The 13,002-nt window shown below is 42.0% G+C and overlaps 1 protein-coding gene across 1 annotated transcript in view; it reads left to right on the forward strand.

Moving 5' to 3' along the window:
- MED13L (mediator complex subunit 13L) overlaps positions 1-13,002 on the forward strand; it is a 168,831-nt gene that overhangs the window by 117,626 nt on the left and 38,203 nt on the right. Inside the window, exons 5-9 of the mRNA XM_014894595.2 lie at positions 5,391-5,536; positions 6,635-6,829; positions 7,222-7,413; positions 11,279-11,441; positions 12,273-12,377. Of these exons, the coding sequence (XP_014750081.2) occupies positions 5,391-5,536; positions 6,635-6,829; positions 7,222-7,413; positions 11,279-11,441; positions 12,273-12,377 (801 nt within the window). The remainder of the gene's footprint in view (positions 1-5,390; positions 5,537-6,634; positions 6,830-7,221; positions 7,414-11,278; positions 11,442-12,272; positions 12,378-13,002) is intronic.

Consider the following 13,002-nt stretch of genomic DNA (forward strand, 5'->3'; position numbering starts at 1 on the left):
TCTTAGTTCTGGGAACTGATGTTCTGTTTCCCTGCTCTTCTTTTTATTTCTTTGAGTTGGGGAAGAGAAAGAGATAACAAAATCAAGAGACAAGGAGTCTTTGCAAAAGCAATATGCTTTTTTTTTTAACTGAGCACTGGCACATTTAAGGCCACGCTGTACTGGAACTAAAGCTCTGCCTTCTCTGAAATCAAAGCAGGCAGCCTTTCTTCTCTTCCCTTAGTGGGAGCTTGTTCAAGTTCAGGCTTCTCTGGGGATATTAATTTCCAGAACATTTAAGAAGAGGTGATTTACACACTGGACTGTTAATTTACTGTGGTGTTGGAGTGTTACTGACTGTAGGGGTGTCCAGGTGCTGCCATCTCCTGCCCAGACCCCACTGTGACCTGCTCCTGTCCTGTAGCTTTAGCAACTTTAAAGGAAATTATTTTATTTTGCTCTCACTTACTCTTCTGTTTCAAATTTGCCTTTTGATGTCCTCTTTTCTGTAGTCCACATCAAACAAGTGATTTGCCTGTTTTCCTAATGCCTGTGCCTTGCTGCCTCTTTTCTGACATCAGACTTGATGAAGCTGTTTTGGGGTAACTGTGACTTGAGGGCTCTCAGATCCCAGTCTGAACTTTGAGGAGAATTAAAGCAGCCATACAATTTATTGGTCAGAAAATATAATTAATCATACACAGTCAGTGGCTTTGTGGGCAATTGCTTATAAAGTAAAGGAGAAACAAGAGGTTGTGTGCAGCCTGGAGGCAGGGCATGGGAGCTCGAGCTCCTCTGTGGAGAAATAAGCATTTTAAAAATGCTCAGCCCTGAAATTGTTCTAAAAATAGGATGGATATGTACAAATACAGGATTCTTTAATTTTCACTGTGTTTTTCTAAGGAATCTTTAGTGTCAGTCGTGGCATCTGTATCCCAGCTGCATTTTCGAGGTGTGTCAGAAGGTTGCAGTGTTTGGGACAAAGCAAGCTTAGACACTGTGCACTGCATGGCAGCAAGGGGTTTTCAGGGAATGGTTTTGAGTCCTTAAAATAATAATGATAAACTTCATACCATATATCTTGTTTTAATATCCCTCTACTAAGGAAAAAAATCTATTTTGTTCAATTAATTTTTTTGTAGCATCCTTTTTCTCAAATCTCGAAGTAATTGTTACTGGCAGTTTGATTTCCACATATGTGGTATATTTTGAAATCTGTGGGGTGCAGTTTGACTTTATACAACATAAACATTAGCACATACATTCCCAACTCTGCTAAGAATTGCACTATCTTGGCATTTTTTTCACGTACAGTTTGAATGGAGACCAGCACAGGTTCCACCACCCAAAAAATGGAAACAACACCTGAATCCATCAGTTGTTTTTCTTTCTCTGCCAATGTTGTGGAATTTAAATGTAGTCAGGTTTTCATAATCCTCATCTGATTTTTATATGTAAGTAAATGTTATGTAATGTTGTTTTCTTTAAGTCATTTATAGTAATTGGCATTCATAAAGTTTATGAGAAGTCCTAAATATTACATTGCCAAGGTATTCAGCTACATTTTTAGGCATCTCAAAAGTTATTTAAGGTAATTAAGGTCCCAGAGGAAACACCTGAAAGACAGATAATGTCACCTTCAGGTGATTAGGTGCCAAAGTGAAGCTTGATTTTTCTGTGTTATGGAGAAAAAGTACCTGCAATACTTAAAAGGACTCAAAGCTTTTGTTACAAAAGGTTATTTGACATTGCTATTTCTTTGTATTTCTGTTAATAGATGCCTTTTATTTCAGCAGTTGTTTTAATTTTAGCACACAAGTCTCAGTGAATGTAGTGGAAATATTGTTGAAGGTGTGTGCTAAAGTGTTTGCTGGCTGCAGACCAGTGCTCAACATTTTTCCCACCTCAGCCTTAGTGCAGCCAGAGTTGGAAATAACATCTATTCTGTATATGTTCTATACATTCCTCTGGGGGAGATGACATCCCAGTCAAGGCAGCCATCAGGGAAAGCAAAGAAAGGTTTCTGAAAAAGTACCTGTAAGAAAGAGTTCCTGTATAGTGTGACCAGAGTACTGTCACAGATTTGCACTCTCTTGTGGTTTCACACCGGTTAAAATGCCAGAGAGTGTTCACTCACTCTCCTCTGCTCCAGCTGGGCACAGGAGGGGAAAAAACGAGCTCATGAGGTGAGATAAGGACTGGGAAAAAACACTTTAAGGGCAAAACAGGTTCAAATTTAAAGGTATAAAGTAAAGTTATTATTAACAGAGTCAGAGGAGGAGTCAAACCATGCCTCTGACTGCCCTTTGTTCCCGGTGTAATTTGTCAGTGTGTGCAAAGTGAATGTATAGCACAGCTGTGCAAAATTAGCAACACTTGTATTATTGTACTTGTCCTGAGCTGGCAGCTCGAGGTATTCCTACAGGCACTGGGGAGTAGGGAGATCATTTGGAAGCCATTTCATGTGTCTTCCTGGTGGTTCCTGACACTTTTATCATCTCATCAGAAATGAGTACAGAAGTACAGAAATGAGGATGTTTAAAAGCCTGTAGAGATAGGCTTCTCAAAAGCCTGTCAGCTTCAGTTTTTGAACTGCGTTGAAATAAATGTAAATAAAATTTAAAAATCAGTCTGAACACGGTGTTGAATGTCTTTAGGAGCCCTGGCCTGATCTGCATTTTGTGTTCAGTTTTTTGTTGGTGCAGAGAGAAGTGGATCTGGTAGGAAAACTGGATATTGGTAATGTTGGAAGACTCTAGTGAGGATCTGAACAATTTGTGTGCTTTGGAGTTTTATGTGATGGGAATATGTTGAGTGTACAGTGGAGCTCAGTGGTGGATCAGGTGAAGCCTTGTGCTGGGGCTGTGTGAAGGGCTGGCTGCTTGGAGCTGGGTGAGGTTTTTCCACTTGGATTTTCTTCCAAGATCTGGCTCACATTTGTAGCCAGAGTGATTTCTTTGGGCTGGTATTTTAGGAATGGTGTGAGCTGTACTGCATGCAGGAATGTAGGAGGCTGGGAGCACATGCCAGAGTGGATCAGAGCCCAATGTGCTCAAATCAAATTCTTATTTGTTACTAAAGGAAACTTTCACCCCAGGTCTGCCAGGAGCTGATGGGGACTGCAGGAAGTCCCCAAGCCTTATCTTTAATTTTTGTTTTTGTCTTGAAAGCCGAGTTTATGGTAGTGACTGGCACCAGAGAGAGCTTCACTTGTGTGTCAGTGCCTGTCCCCTGGCAGAGCTGGTGGGGAGTCAGGGAGGGCAGCAGGGCACAGGGTCTGGCTGGAGCTGGACCTGCTGGGCAGAGGGGCTTGTGCCAGCAGCTCCACCAGCTCTGGTCTGAAGGAAAGCCCTGCTGGACTGAACGAGCTTTGTTGTTCCCTTCCATGGTTTAGTTTGGATCCGGTGCTAGAAATGATCCATCTTGCACTGATGAAGTCCTTATTGCTGGGCATGGGCAGTAACATTCATTGCTGTTAGTCCTTCATCTGCATTCAGGGAAGAGAAATGGGCTGATACTGTGTGTGTACACCTCTTCCCCCCATAATTAGTTGTCTGTACTCTTAGTCTGAAGCTACCTAATTCTGTGATCTCAATTACTGATTCTGGTGTTACAATATTTTCAGTTGAAAGTCAGTGGCATGCATTGCCTTCCTTCCAAAACCAAATGAATCTTTTGTCTTTCAAGCCCTGATTTAGTGTATTCCTTATTCTCACAATATTTATGGGCAGCTGTGAGTGTTGCATAAGATTGCACATGATTTGTTCATGCCAGAGCACTTTACAAGACACTTGAGAGGGTCCCTGGATGGTCCCAATTTTTTCCTTTCAGTTCAAGAGCAGCCAAGCAAGACCCACAGTTAAATCCTGTAGGAAGTTTGCAGAATCCAGAGTGTTTCTGTGTATATGCTAAAGAAAGGAGCTGAAAATAACATCTTTGCTCTCTGCTGTGGAAGTGCTGACCTGCTGCATGTGAGCTCTCTGCACACATTATCCCCATTTGATCTTACACCCGATTTCTCATGGGGGTTTTATTTATTAAAACCTTCTTTATATTAAAGGCATTCACCCTGTGTAAAGAAACTAACGGGCTTTGATTAAATAATTGGACTTTGCTGTAATTTTGTATTTCTTGTATATGCAGAAATACAGTGTTCAGGGGGTTTTATTATATTAATTGGTTTGCTTCTCTTCTTGGGGCAGGATAGAAATACCTGGAGTTTGACCCATTTTGTCCAGCGTCCTGTTCCCTCCCTTCCCCCCTACATGTAACTAAATGATCAATTTACCACTTCATCACAGAGGATAGTGACATTTCTTTCCTTTGTGGAAATTGAAACATAATGAAACCTTTTATTTAGTGGAGTTGCTGTTACAAAGTACTCCAGAATCATGGATGACAGCACCAGGGAAGTGTAGCTTTTACCTTTTTTAGTAACCTTTTCTCTCCAGATTTTTCTCAGCTGAGCTTTTTCCTCTGGTCTCTTTTTGTGGCAGGATTTGAGGTTCACAGAAGAGTAACCTGGGCTACAGGATGACAAGTTACTCTGCCCAATGTGTGGAATCATTCAGAGATTTAGTGAGACTAGAACAGCTCCCAGTACTAGACTATCAGTGCCTTTGTTTAAAAACTACTGGCAGCAGTAGTAGAGCAGTGCAATGGCTGAAGTGCAATGTTTGTAGTTGCTCTGGTTTTTCTTCTTGGTGCAGGTAGTGAGAGCTGTGTGTAAAACACAGGTCCCATTAGGGCTGGCCCTGTGCCAAAGCCAACACCCATAAAACTGTGCACAGCTCTGAAAAATCTCTGCACACTTACTGCAGCTCTGTACATTTTTAGTTGATTAAAATCATGATCAAAAACATGAAATGGGCTTTGTTTTCTTTTTCTTCTTGTGGCTTTGTAGCAAGGAATATTTAAGCAAATAGTTTTCTGTGATGGGAGTCACTCTATGGGTAGAATGAAATGAAGTTCATTCAAGTTAAATTTGGTCAGCAGTGACAAATCCATGGTTCACCTTAGGCAGTTGACAAATTTCGGTAATATTCACATGCTTTTATATTTTTTAATCAGGATTCTCTTGAGATGTTAGGCAAACATCTTTTGTATTCCTTTTCAACTGGACCTCATTGTGGGGTGAACTTGGAAGAATTTCTAAAGACCCATAGTTTTACTCCTTGAATTCTGGTTAAAATCGCATTTATTTGTAATGAAACAAGCAGGAAAACACATCGAAGAGACAGCTGCCAATATTGTCAGCTATTGGTCTGGTGACAGATCCCTCTGTCATATTATTTATCAGCCAGGCAGTGACCTCAGAATGGGACAGGAGGGCGTGTGCTTGGCCTCTGAGGCTCTGATTTCCCTCCTGGATCCCTTTAACACGGAGAAATGTTTCCTTTTGTCTCCTGCAGTGAACACCTGTCGTGTGCCTTCACGTTCTTCCTGCACGGGGAGAGCAACGTGTGCACGAGCGTGGAGATCGCGCAGCACCAGCCCATCTACCTGATCACCGAGGAGCACATCCACATGGCCCAGTCCTCCCCCTCGCCCTTCCAAGGTACCCACCTTCCATCAGCCCTGCAGGGACCGTTCTGACCTTTCCAGTCCTTCTCATTGTCGGTGACCCTACACGCCAATCATTGCAGTTTGAAAAGACTTCGTATTTTAGGAAGTCAGTGCACCCATGTGATTTTCTCACCTGTGAATCCTATGTGGATGCAAATACTGAGCTTATCTGGTTCAGGACTCATTCATACTTGGCAAACTATTTACTGTTTTATTTTAAAAACAAGGGGTGGGTGGGTGTGAAAATGTAGTGGAAACAATGAAAAACTTTTAAGTATCTGTGACTATTTATTTGCCAGTGTAAGAAATTAGAATTTTACAGAATTAAGTTGATGGTTTAGTAAAGTCATAATGCAATTTTCATGTGATACTATAAAAAAAAATTACGAATTTTGAGTCATTGCATTATGCTGTCTTTACTACAGTCTGAAATTATAATTTTAAAGCAATTAAAGCAAGAAATCTTAGTAAAGTTCAACATAGAGTAAAAAAACTCCCAGAAACACATGAAATGATCATTTATAGAGATGTTAATTTATAGAAGCTTTATTGAAAACATTTTGTGTCTACAAAGCTTTGACAAAGGCTCAGGCACTTCAGTTATACATTTTATTTCAGTGAGCTAAATTCATAAATCAAATACAACTAAAAGCAAAACTGAGTCAGAATGGAACCTGTTGTTAAGCAAGTAGTTTTCCTTATTTGTTGTGACTCTTCTTCATGTATTGTCTATCCTTTTTAATGCTGAGAAGTCTCAAATGTTCCTGTCCTCTCCTCTTTCCATGAGTGCTCATCCCTGAGTGCTATTTCACTACACTGGGGTTGCTGGAATTTCATTTACTGTGGAAATGATGACCCAAACTGCCATGGGGTCCTGTGTTAGCTCAGGAGGGCTCAGTGCTCTGTAGGTTTGCATTCACACCTGTGCTGGGTTTTTCAGTGGCTTTCCCTGGACCCTTCAGTGCTCAGGCAATGGAAGAGTGGCTCAGGCAGAGGCAGAGCTGGAGCAGCCCTGCTGTGGTGTGGGACTGTTGTTTGTTCTCCTGCAGTGCTGCTGAGTCCTTCAGGGCTGTTGTTGGTTGTGTTGCAGTGCTGGTGAGTCCTTATGGCTTGAATGGGACCCTCACGGGCCAGTCCTACAAGATGTCAGACCCTGCCACTCGGAAGCTGATGGAGGAGTGGCAGTACTTCTACCCCATGGTGCTGAAGAAAAAGGAAGGCATGAAAGAGGAGGAAGAGCTGGGATATGACAACGATTTCCCTGTGGCAGTTGAAGTCATTGTTGGTAAGTTTCAGTATTGTGCCTGAAGGATTATTTTCTTCCTCATGATTTAAAAAAAAAAAAAAAAGTCATCTAATTAATCAGAAAGAGCCATTATAATTTTCCTATATTCTCTCGTAGCTCTCTTGACACCGGAACATCTGAGCAGTTCTGTCGCCTCAAGCTTTTGTACTCCCTGTATCCCACATGCCATTATTCACTGGATTGAGCTACTTGTTTCAGCTCTGTACTGGTTACAGAGGGCTGCATGTATATTAGCATGGAAATTCCTTAGCTCTTTGTATTTCAGATAATAAGTTTTGTCAAATTGACATTGAGAAAAAGTGGAAGTAGCCGTGGTTGCTGGATATTATCAGGTGTGTCTAAGACTTGTGGTTTTCCATCTCTCTCTGCAGGGGGTGTGAGGATGGTGTATCCTTCAGCCTTTGTTCTCATCTCCCAGAGTGACATCCCAGTGTCACAGAGCACTGCCAGTGCTGCAGGCCATATAAATGTGGGACAGCAGGGCCTTGGAAGCGTGAAGGATCCTGTCAGTACCTGTGGGATGCCCCTGACTCCCCCCACCTCTCCAGAGCAGGCTGTAATGGGTAAGCAGTGGGCTGGGGAGGTGGAGTCAGACTCTGGGTTTTGCTTGGCTCCTGACCAGTGCATGTGTGAACAGGGGCAGGGTAAAGGCAGGCAGTGGAGGAGTGTGAGAGGACTTTGTAGGTCTGTGGTGAAGGAAAGCCAGTGCTGTGAACACCCCTTTACACAAAACAGGGTGAATTCGGTTCAGCTCCCTTTCCTCTGGGTACATCTGTGTGCAGTGCTGCAAAGCAACACAAAAACCTCTCACCACTGGGCAACCTGCTTGAGCTTGGAGACTTTTTCAACCTGTTGGGGCAGCACTTACTCAATTTCACAGAGTAACAGAAGTGTCAAAGGCACAAATGCCCTACAAGTTTCTGTGAGACTGTGCAGCCAAATGGGGCTAAAGAATCCCTGTTACACCCTCACTGAGGAACTCCCAAACTTGGCCTTTATGGGATAGTTCTGTCACATCAGCAGGGTCAGTCCTGGAATAACAGAGTCATTGTGGTTGGAAAAGACCTCTAAGATTGTCAAGTCCAACCTTTGAACCTCGATGTAAAGCCAAAGAAAACATACCTGGATTCACTGGTCCATGATTAGAGCCTATAGATGAAGACAATCAAAGTATTTAGTATTTACTGCTAGTAAGTCAGAATATGAGATGTAAATTCACTTGGAATGGTGTTTTCCAAAGGAACTGAGAGTTAAAATAAGCAAGAAACCAATTAATACTAATTGAAGCAAGACAATCACCATTTAAATAACAATCTATTCAAGTATTGATGCGTATTTTAATGAGCTATTGTATTTTTTAAATTTTCAGAACCCTGTTACACTTGTACAGTATCACAAGGGGGATTCTATTTTTGAATATTTATAAACAATCATTTATATAAAAGTGCTTGTGTTGTCCAATCTGGCAGTCACAGCTTCTGTTTGATCTCTGCTATTGTTTGAGGGCAGTATGAATTTGTATCAGAGGGGTGCCTCTTCAGCAAACAATGAAAGGATTTTTTTTTTATCAAAAACCATTTAAAAAGACCTTGAAGAACTGGAGGAATGGATTGGAAATGCATTTCATGCAGTCCAGAAGCACTAATGGGACCCATAAACTGGATTAGTGGGAGGCACGGGAATAATACTTCAGTTCTGCCCAATGCTATTTAAAACGTGGCTTTAGTGCATGTCCAGTTTGGAGCACCTAAAGATGTGGACAAACTGAGTGGAGTCCAAGAAAATACAGTGAGAGTCATCCTGGATTTTGCAAACAGGACCTCCAGGAAAAGATGGATACTAGAGTAGTGAAATTTCAAGGAGAAAAAGAATAGGCTTTTCTCTGTAACCAGTATATAATGAATCAAAACAGGAGCAAAGCAATATTAGGTTAAAGAGGAGGAAAAACTTGCTCTGAGGATGGATAATGAAATGTTGGAATAAAATGGTTGTTGGGAAGCTACAGAAGTTCCATTAGCAGGGGAGTGATAGGTTTTGGGAGGTTTGGTGGGGGCATTTTGTTTTTAAGAAACAGATTAGTTAAATTTGTTGATCCAGCTTTAAAGCAAGGACTGGACTAGATGATCTCTTCAGTTCTCATTTAATCATATTTTCCATGGTTGTGTCTAAAGTATGTAACAAAACAAATTGTTGCTGGAACTGGGGAATAGCATTTTTCACCAGTGGAACCAGTCTGGACTGCAGGGGTTGTGCAGTGGCCTCTGGGGAGGGGCTGCTGTGTCCTCCAGTCACTGTACCATTACCTGCCATGGGTATCTCTGTGTGTCCCAGGACTGTGTTCATGGATAAAAATTAGTGTCAGTGTGTGAGAACAAGGTGTTTTTGCCTGCTGTGCAGTTCTGTCTCCTGTTTTGCTGTATATTGCTGTACTGTATAGTATAAAAATATTACATAATTATAGAAAGCAATAATTAATGCATTCCAATGTAACTTGAAAGCCCTAGTGGTTCCTTGGTTACCCTCTTGTGCCTCCTGTTCTTCCTTTCCCATCAGACTTTTCCTTGTTTTCCTCCTGCTGTTGACATGTGATGCCTCAGTGTGCATGTGATGTTTGTCTATACACATTCCTTCTACCCCTCTCCAAAGGAGGGCACATTTGCCAATTCTGAAATTCTGACCTGTTTGTTTTTTGATCATCTATCAAGTTCTCACTTGTTGGAGAACATTTGAAAGCCAGTGAAATACATGGTTAGAGGCACAAGCCTCAGTTTGGCCAGGGATTTCAATGTATGACTTTACAACAAGATCATCAGAGAAGATCTAAGTGGGGAAAGAAATACATAAGGGGAAGAATGAAAGGTGAGGGTTAGGCAGCTTGTGCACCATTTCAGAAGTTGTGTTTTGCAAGTCACCTGGTGGCAAGCAGCAGGATTCCCTGTTAGCTGCAGTGATGTGCAGCACTGAGTCCCTTCAGCGTTTCACACTTGAGGCTGCTTGGATTGCGTCAGCAGGAGGACGAAGTGTTCTGTACCCTGGTGTGACCTTGTGAAAATGCAGCACATCCCTCCTTGCTGTTCCAGCCCAGCCCAGAGCAGGGACTCCGTGCCCAGGCCCGTGGACCCAAAGCTCCCTCTGCTGCTGCAGCTCGGGCTTGGCAAGATGGATGTGCTGGAGTTCAGTTCAGCTAAACAGAAACACATTGCAGGGAGAAAAAGCAGCATCTGCTTGTACAATAGCTGCTAAAGGCTTCTGCAGCACAGGAAGGAATGGAGTGCAGAGAGTTTTCAGGCTCTCAAACATGTTGAAGTAATATTTTCATTTATTATCTCTTTGATAATCATACAGAAAATACATACTGAGAATATCATATGCTGTGTTAATAGTGTATCTACTGGTGATAAGCTGTTGGAAATTTCTGTAGTAGTGTAGATCTCAACTGGAAGATCTCACCAAAGTCAGTTTTGATTCTAGTATTTCAATTCAAGCACATTGTAAAGAAATGGCACAGAATCCCAGAGTGATTTGGGTTGGAAAGGACCTTAAACTCATTCCGCCCCTTGCCATGAGCAGGGACACCTTCCACTATCCCAGGTTGCTCCGAGCCCTGTCCAGCCTGGCCTTGGAGAATTCCAGGGATCCAGGGACAGCCACAGCTTCTCTGGGCACCCTGTGCCAGGGCCTGCCCACCCTCACAGGGGGCAATTCCTTCCCAGTATCCCATCCAGTCCTGTCCTCTGGCAGTGGGAAGCTGTTCCCTGTGCCCTGTCCCTCTCCAGCTCTCCTGGAGCCCCTTTAGGCACTGGAAGGGGCTCTGAGCTCTCCCTGGAGCCTTCTCTTCTCCAGGTGAACACTCCCAGCTCTCCCAGTCTGTGTCTGTAGGAAAGCATCAGTGATCCATTCATTTCTTCAGTGAGGTTTAATATCGAGTATAAAGAACTGATCCTTGCTTTGAAATAATCTCCATAAATGATTAATTTTCTTAATAGATGTTTTTAGGACCATCCATATTACAATAAATTTTGTCTTTAAAGCAACTTACCATAGACTATATAAATTCAAGTTTAACATCCAGGATAATAATGAAAAAGCTCTATCTGCACTATTTCTTAGTGATTCGGTCCAGAGCTGTAGGGGCTATCTAAAGTACTTCCATTTATTAGGGAGTGTATTTTTAATAGATACATATAGATATATTATATACAGAGTGTGCACAACTCTATTGCCCATGTCTGTGGCACAACCCAGTGCCATCTTTGTTACTTCAAAGGAAGTGTTGCTTTGAAATGTGTTTTGTAAGGATGCTCTGAGCATTCCCCAGTGAGTGGGAACATCAGTGTAGTCAGCAGCCTGCTAAGAGACTTCCAGGAAAAAATACCAAGTGACAGTATGAAGAACAGTTCTGACATTAATGTTTTATTTCTCTTGCAGGAGAAAGTGGCTGCTCTCAGAGCAGCATCAGCCATCCAGCTGTGCAGGAGGGCACAGTCAGTGTCCACAGTCCAAAGAAATCAAGCAAGATCACTCCCAAATTTCACAACCGTATTGTTCACCGTGTGTGGAAGGAATGCATCCTCAACAGGGCACAGTCCAAGTATGGCAGCAGTCCTCATGCTTTGCTCATTTATAACACATAATATACAGCTAAAATTGTCATAGTTTGCCTTAATGTTATTCCTTACAGGATTCCTTTGCCACCAATCAGAGCTAATGATGCCAAACAGCATTATCAAAGAAAATGTATTATCAAAGAAAATTTGTCCCTGTGTTCAGCTGAGAACTCCTGATACTTGCCATTGTATTTGCAGTTGTGTATCCTAATTGTGACAGTCCTTAGGGACACACATCCATAGGCTGTGCCTTCAGCCAAGTGCTCTCAGATTTATGATGGCAGCTTCTATCTCCAGTTGCAGTTACTACACTGAAAGCTGAGTGACTGCAGAACAGATTGTATATGTTTGATATTTAGGACTCTAAGGGGAGTATTTGTAAAGCATTACAGGAGTTGGACTAAAATTTCAATTGACAAGGGCGTGTAAATTGATGTTAGTATCATAGACCTTTAGTACTGGAGATTTAAAGTGTATCACAGCATGGTGAGCTCTGAAATATTTTTTTCCTATTTCCATGCAATCTCCTCATTGGATGTGTCAGACTACTTGCCAGAAACAGTTTAAATTGCTTTCCCCTTGTTTCTCGTGCTCAGACTCCAGACAGAGTTATCTGACACAGAGCTGGGACCTTCCTCCTACATAAATCAAACTGTAAATTTAAGGAGTAGTATAGGGATCTGCTGTCAATTTCGAAGGTCAGGTAGAAGGAAGTAATTTATCTGAGGGAAACATATATGTATTTATGCATGTACATTTTAAAAACTTCGTTCTTCCAAACATGGTGATTACAAAAATAATTTTCTCTTCTTCAGGAGGAATCAAATTACAGCTGCAAATTTGGAAGAGGAAGTTCCTAACAATAGTGTTTCATGGGATTTTGTGGATCCAGTCCAAAGAGTCAGTTGTTCTTGTTCCAGGTGAGCTTTGAAGAGAATAAACATTTGTCATATTGCAAGAGCCCTGTTTCATTCAGACAGAGATACACTGACAGAAGGGAGTTATGCTTCAGCTGAGACAAAAGAAAATTGTAATATCAAACCTGTGGTCACATTTGGGGATGAATCTGCATCTCAGCCCATTGTCACTTGCAGGAGCCAATCCAAGTGGAAAAATGATGGTATTGGAGCCAGGATCACTCCAACAATTCCCATTCATAAGGAACTCATCCCACAGCCTTTCAGAGCTGTAACTTTTGGTTAAGTGGTTAAGGCTTGTGGTGGAGGGGGCAGGATGTGCCTAAGTTTGTGAGTATCCTGATATTTGGAGGAAGGGGGAAAACATCTCTACAAATCACTTCAGTGCCTCTGGTCAATCTGCCCTGGCACCAAAACCCACCCAAGCGAGTATTAAACCTTTGCAGCCAGGTCACCCACTGCCACTGGATCAGAAAGAATTCACAGCTCACTCACCACAAACACTTCAGGAGGTTATTAAAGTTATCTGTCATCTTCGTGTGGTTACAATTACAGAACTTCTCACTCAGGAAAGGCAAACCATCATCACCAATGTGCTTAACCATTCTTAAAACTATCAGATGTTACA

Source organism: Sturnus vulgaris, chromosome 19, assembly GCF_052056855.1.
Source record: "Sturnus vulgaris isolate bStuVul1 chromosome 19, bStuVul1.hap1, whole genome shotgun sequence".
NCBI classification, from domain to species: Eukaryota; Metazoa; Chordata; class Aves; order Passeriformes; family Sturnidae; genus Sturnus; species Sturnus vulgaris.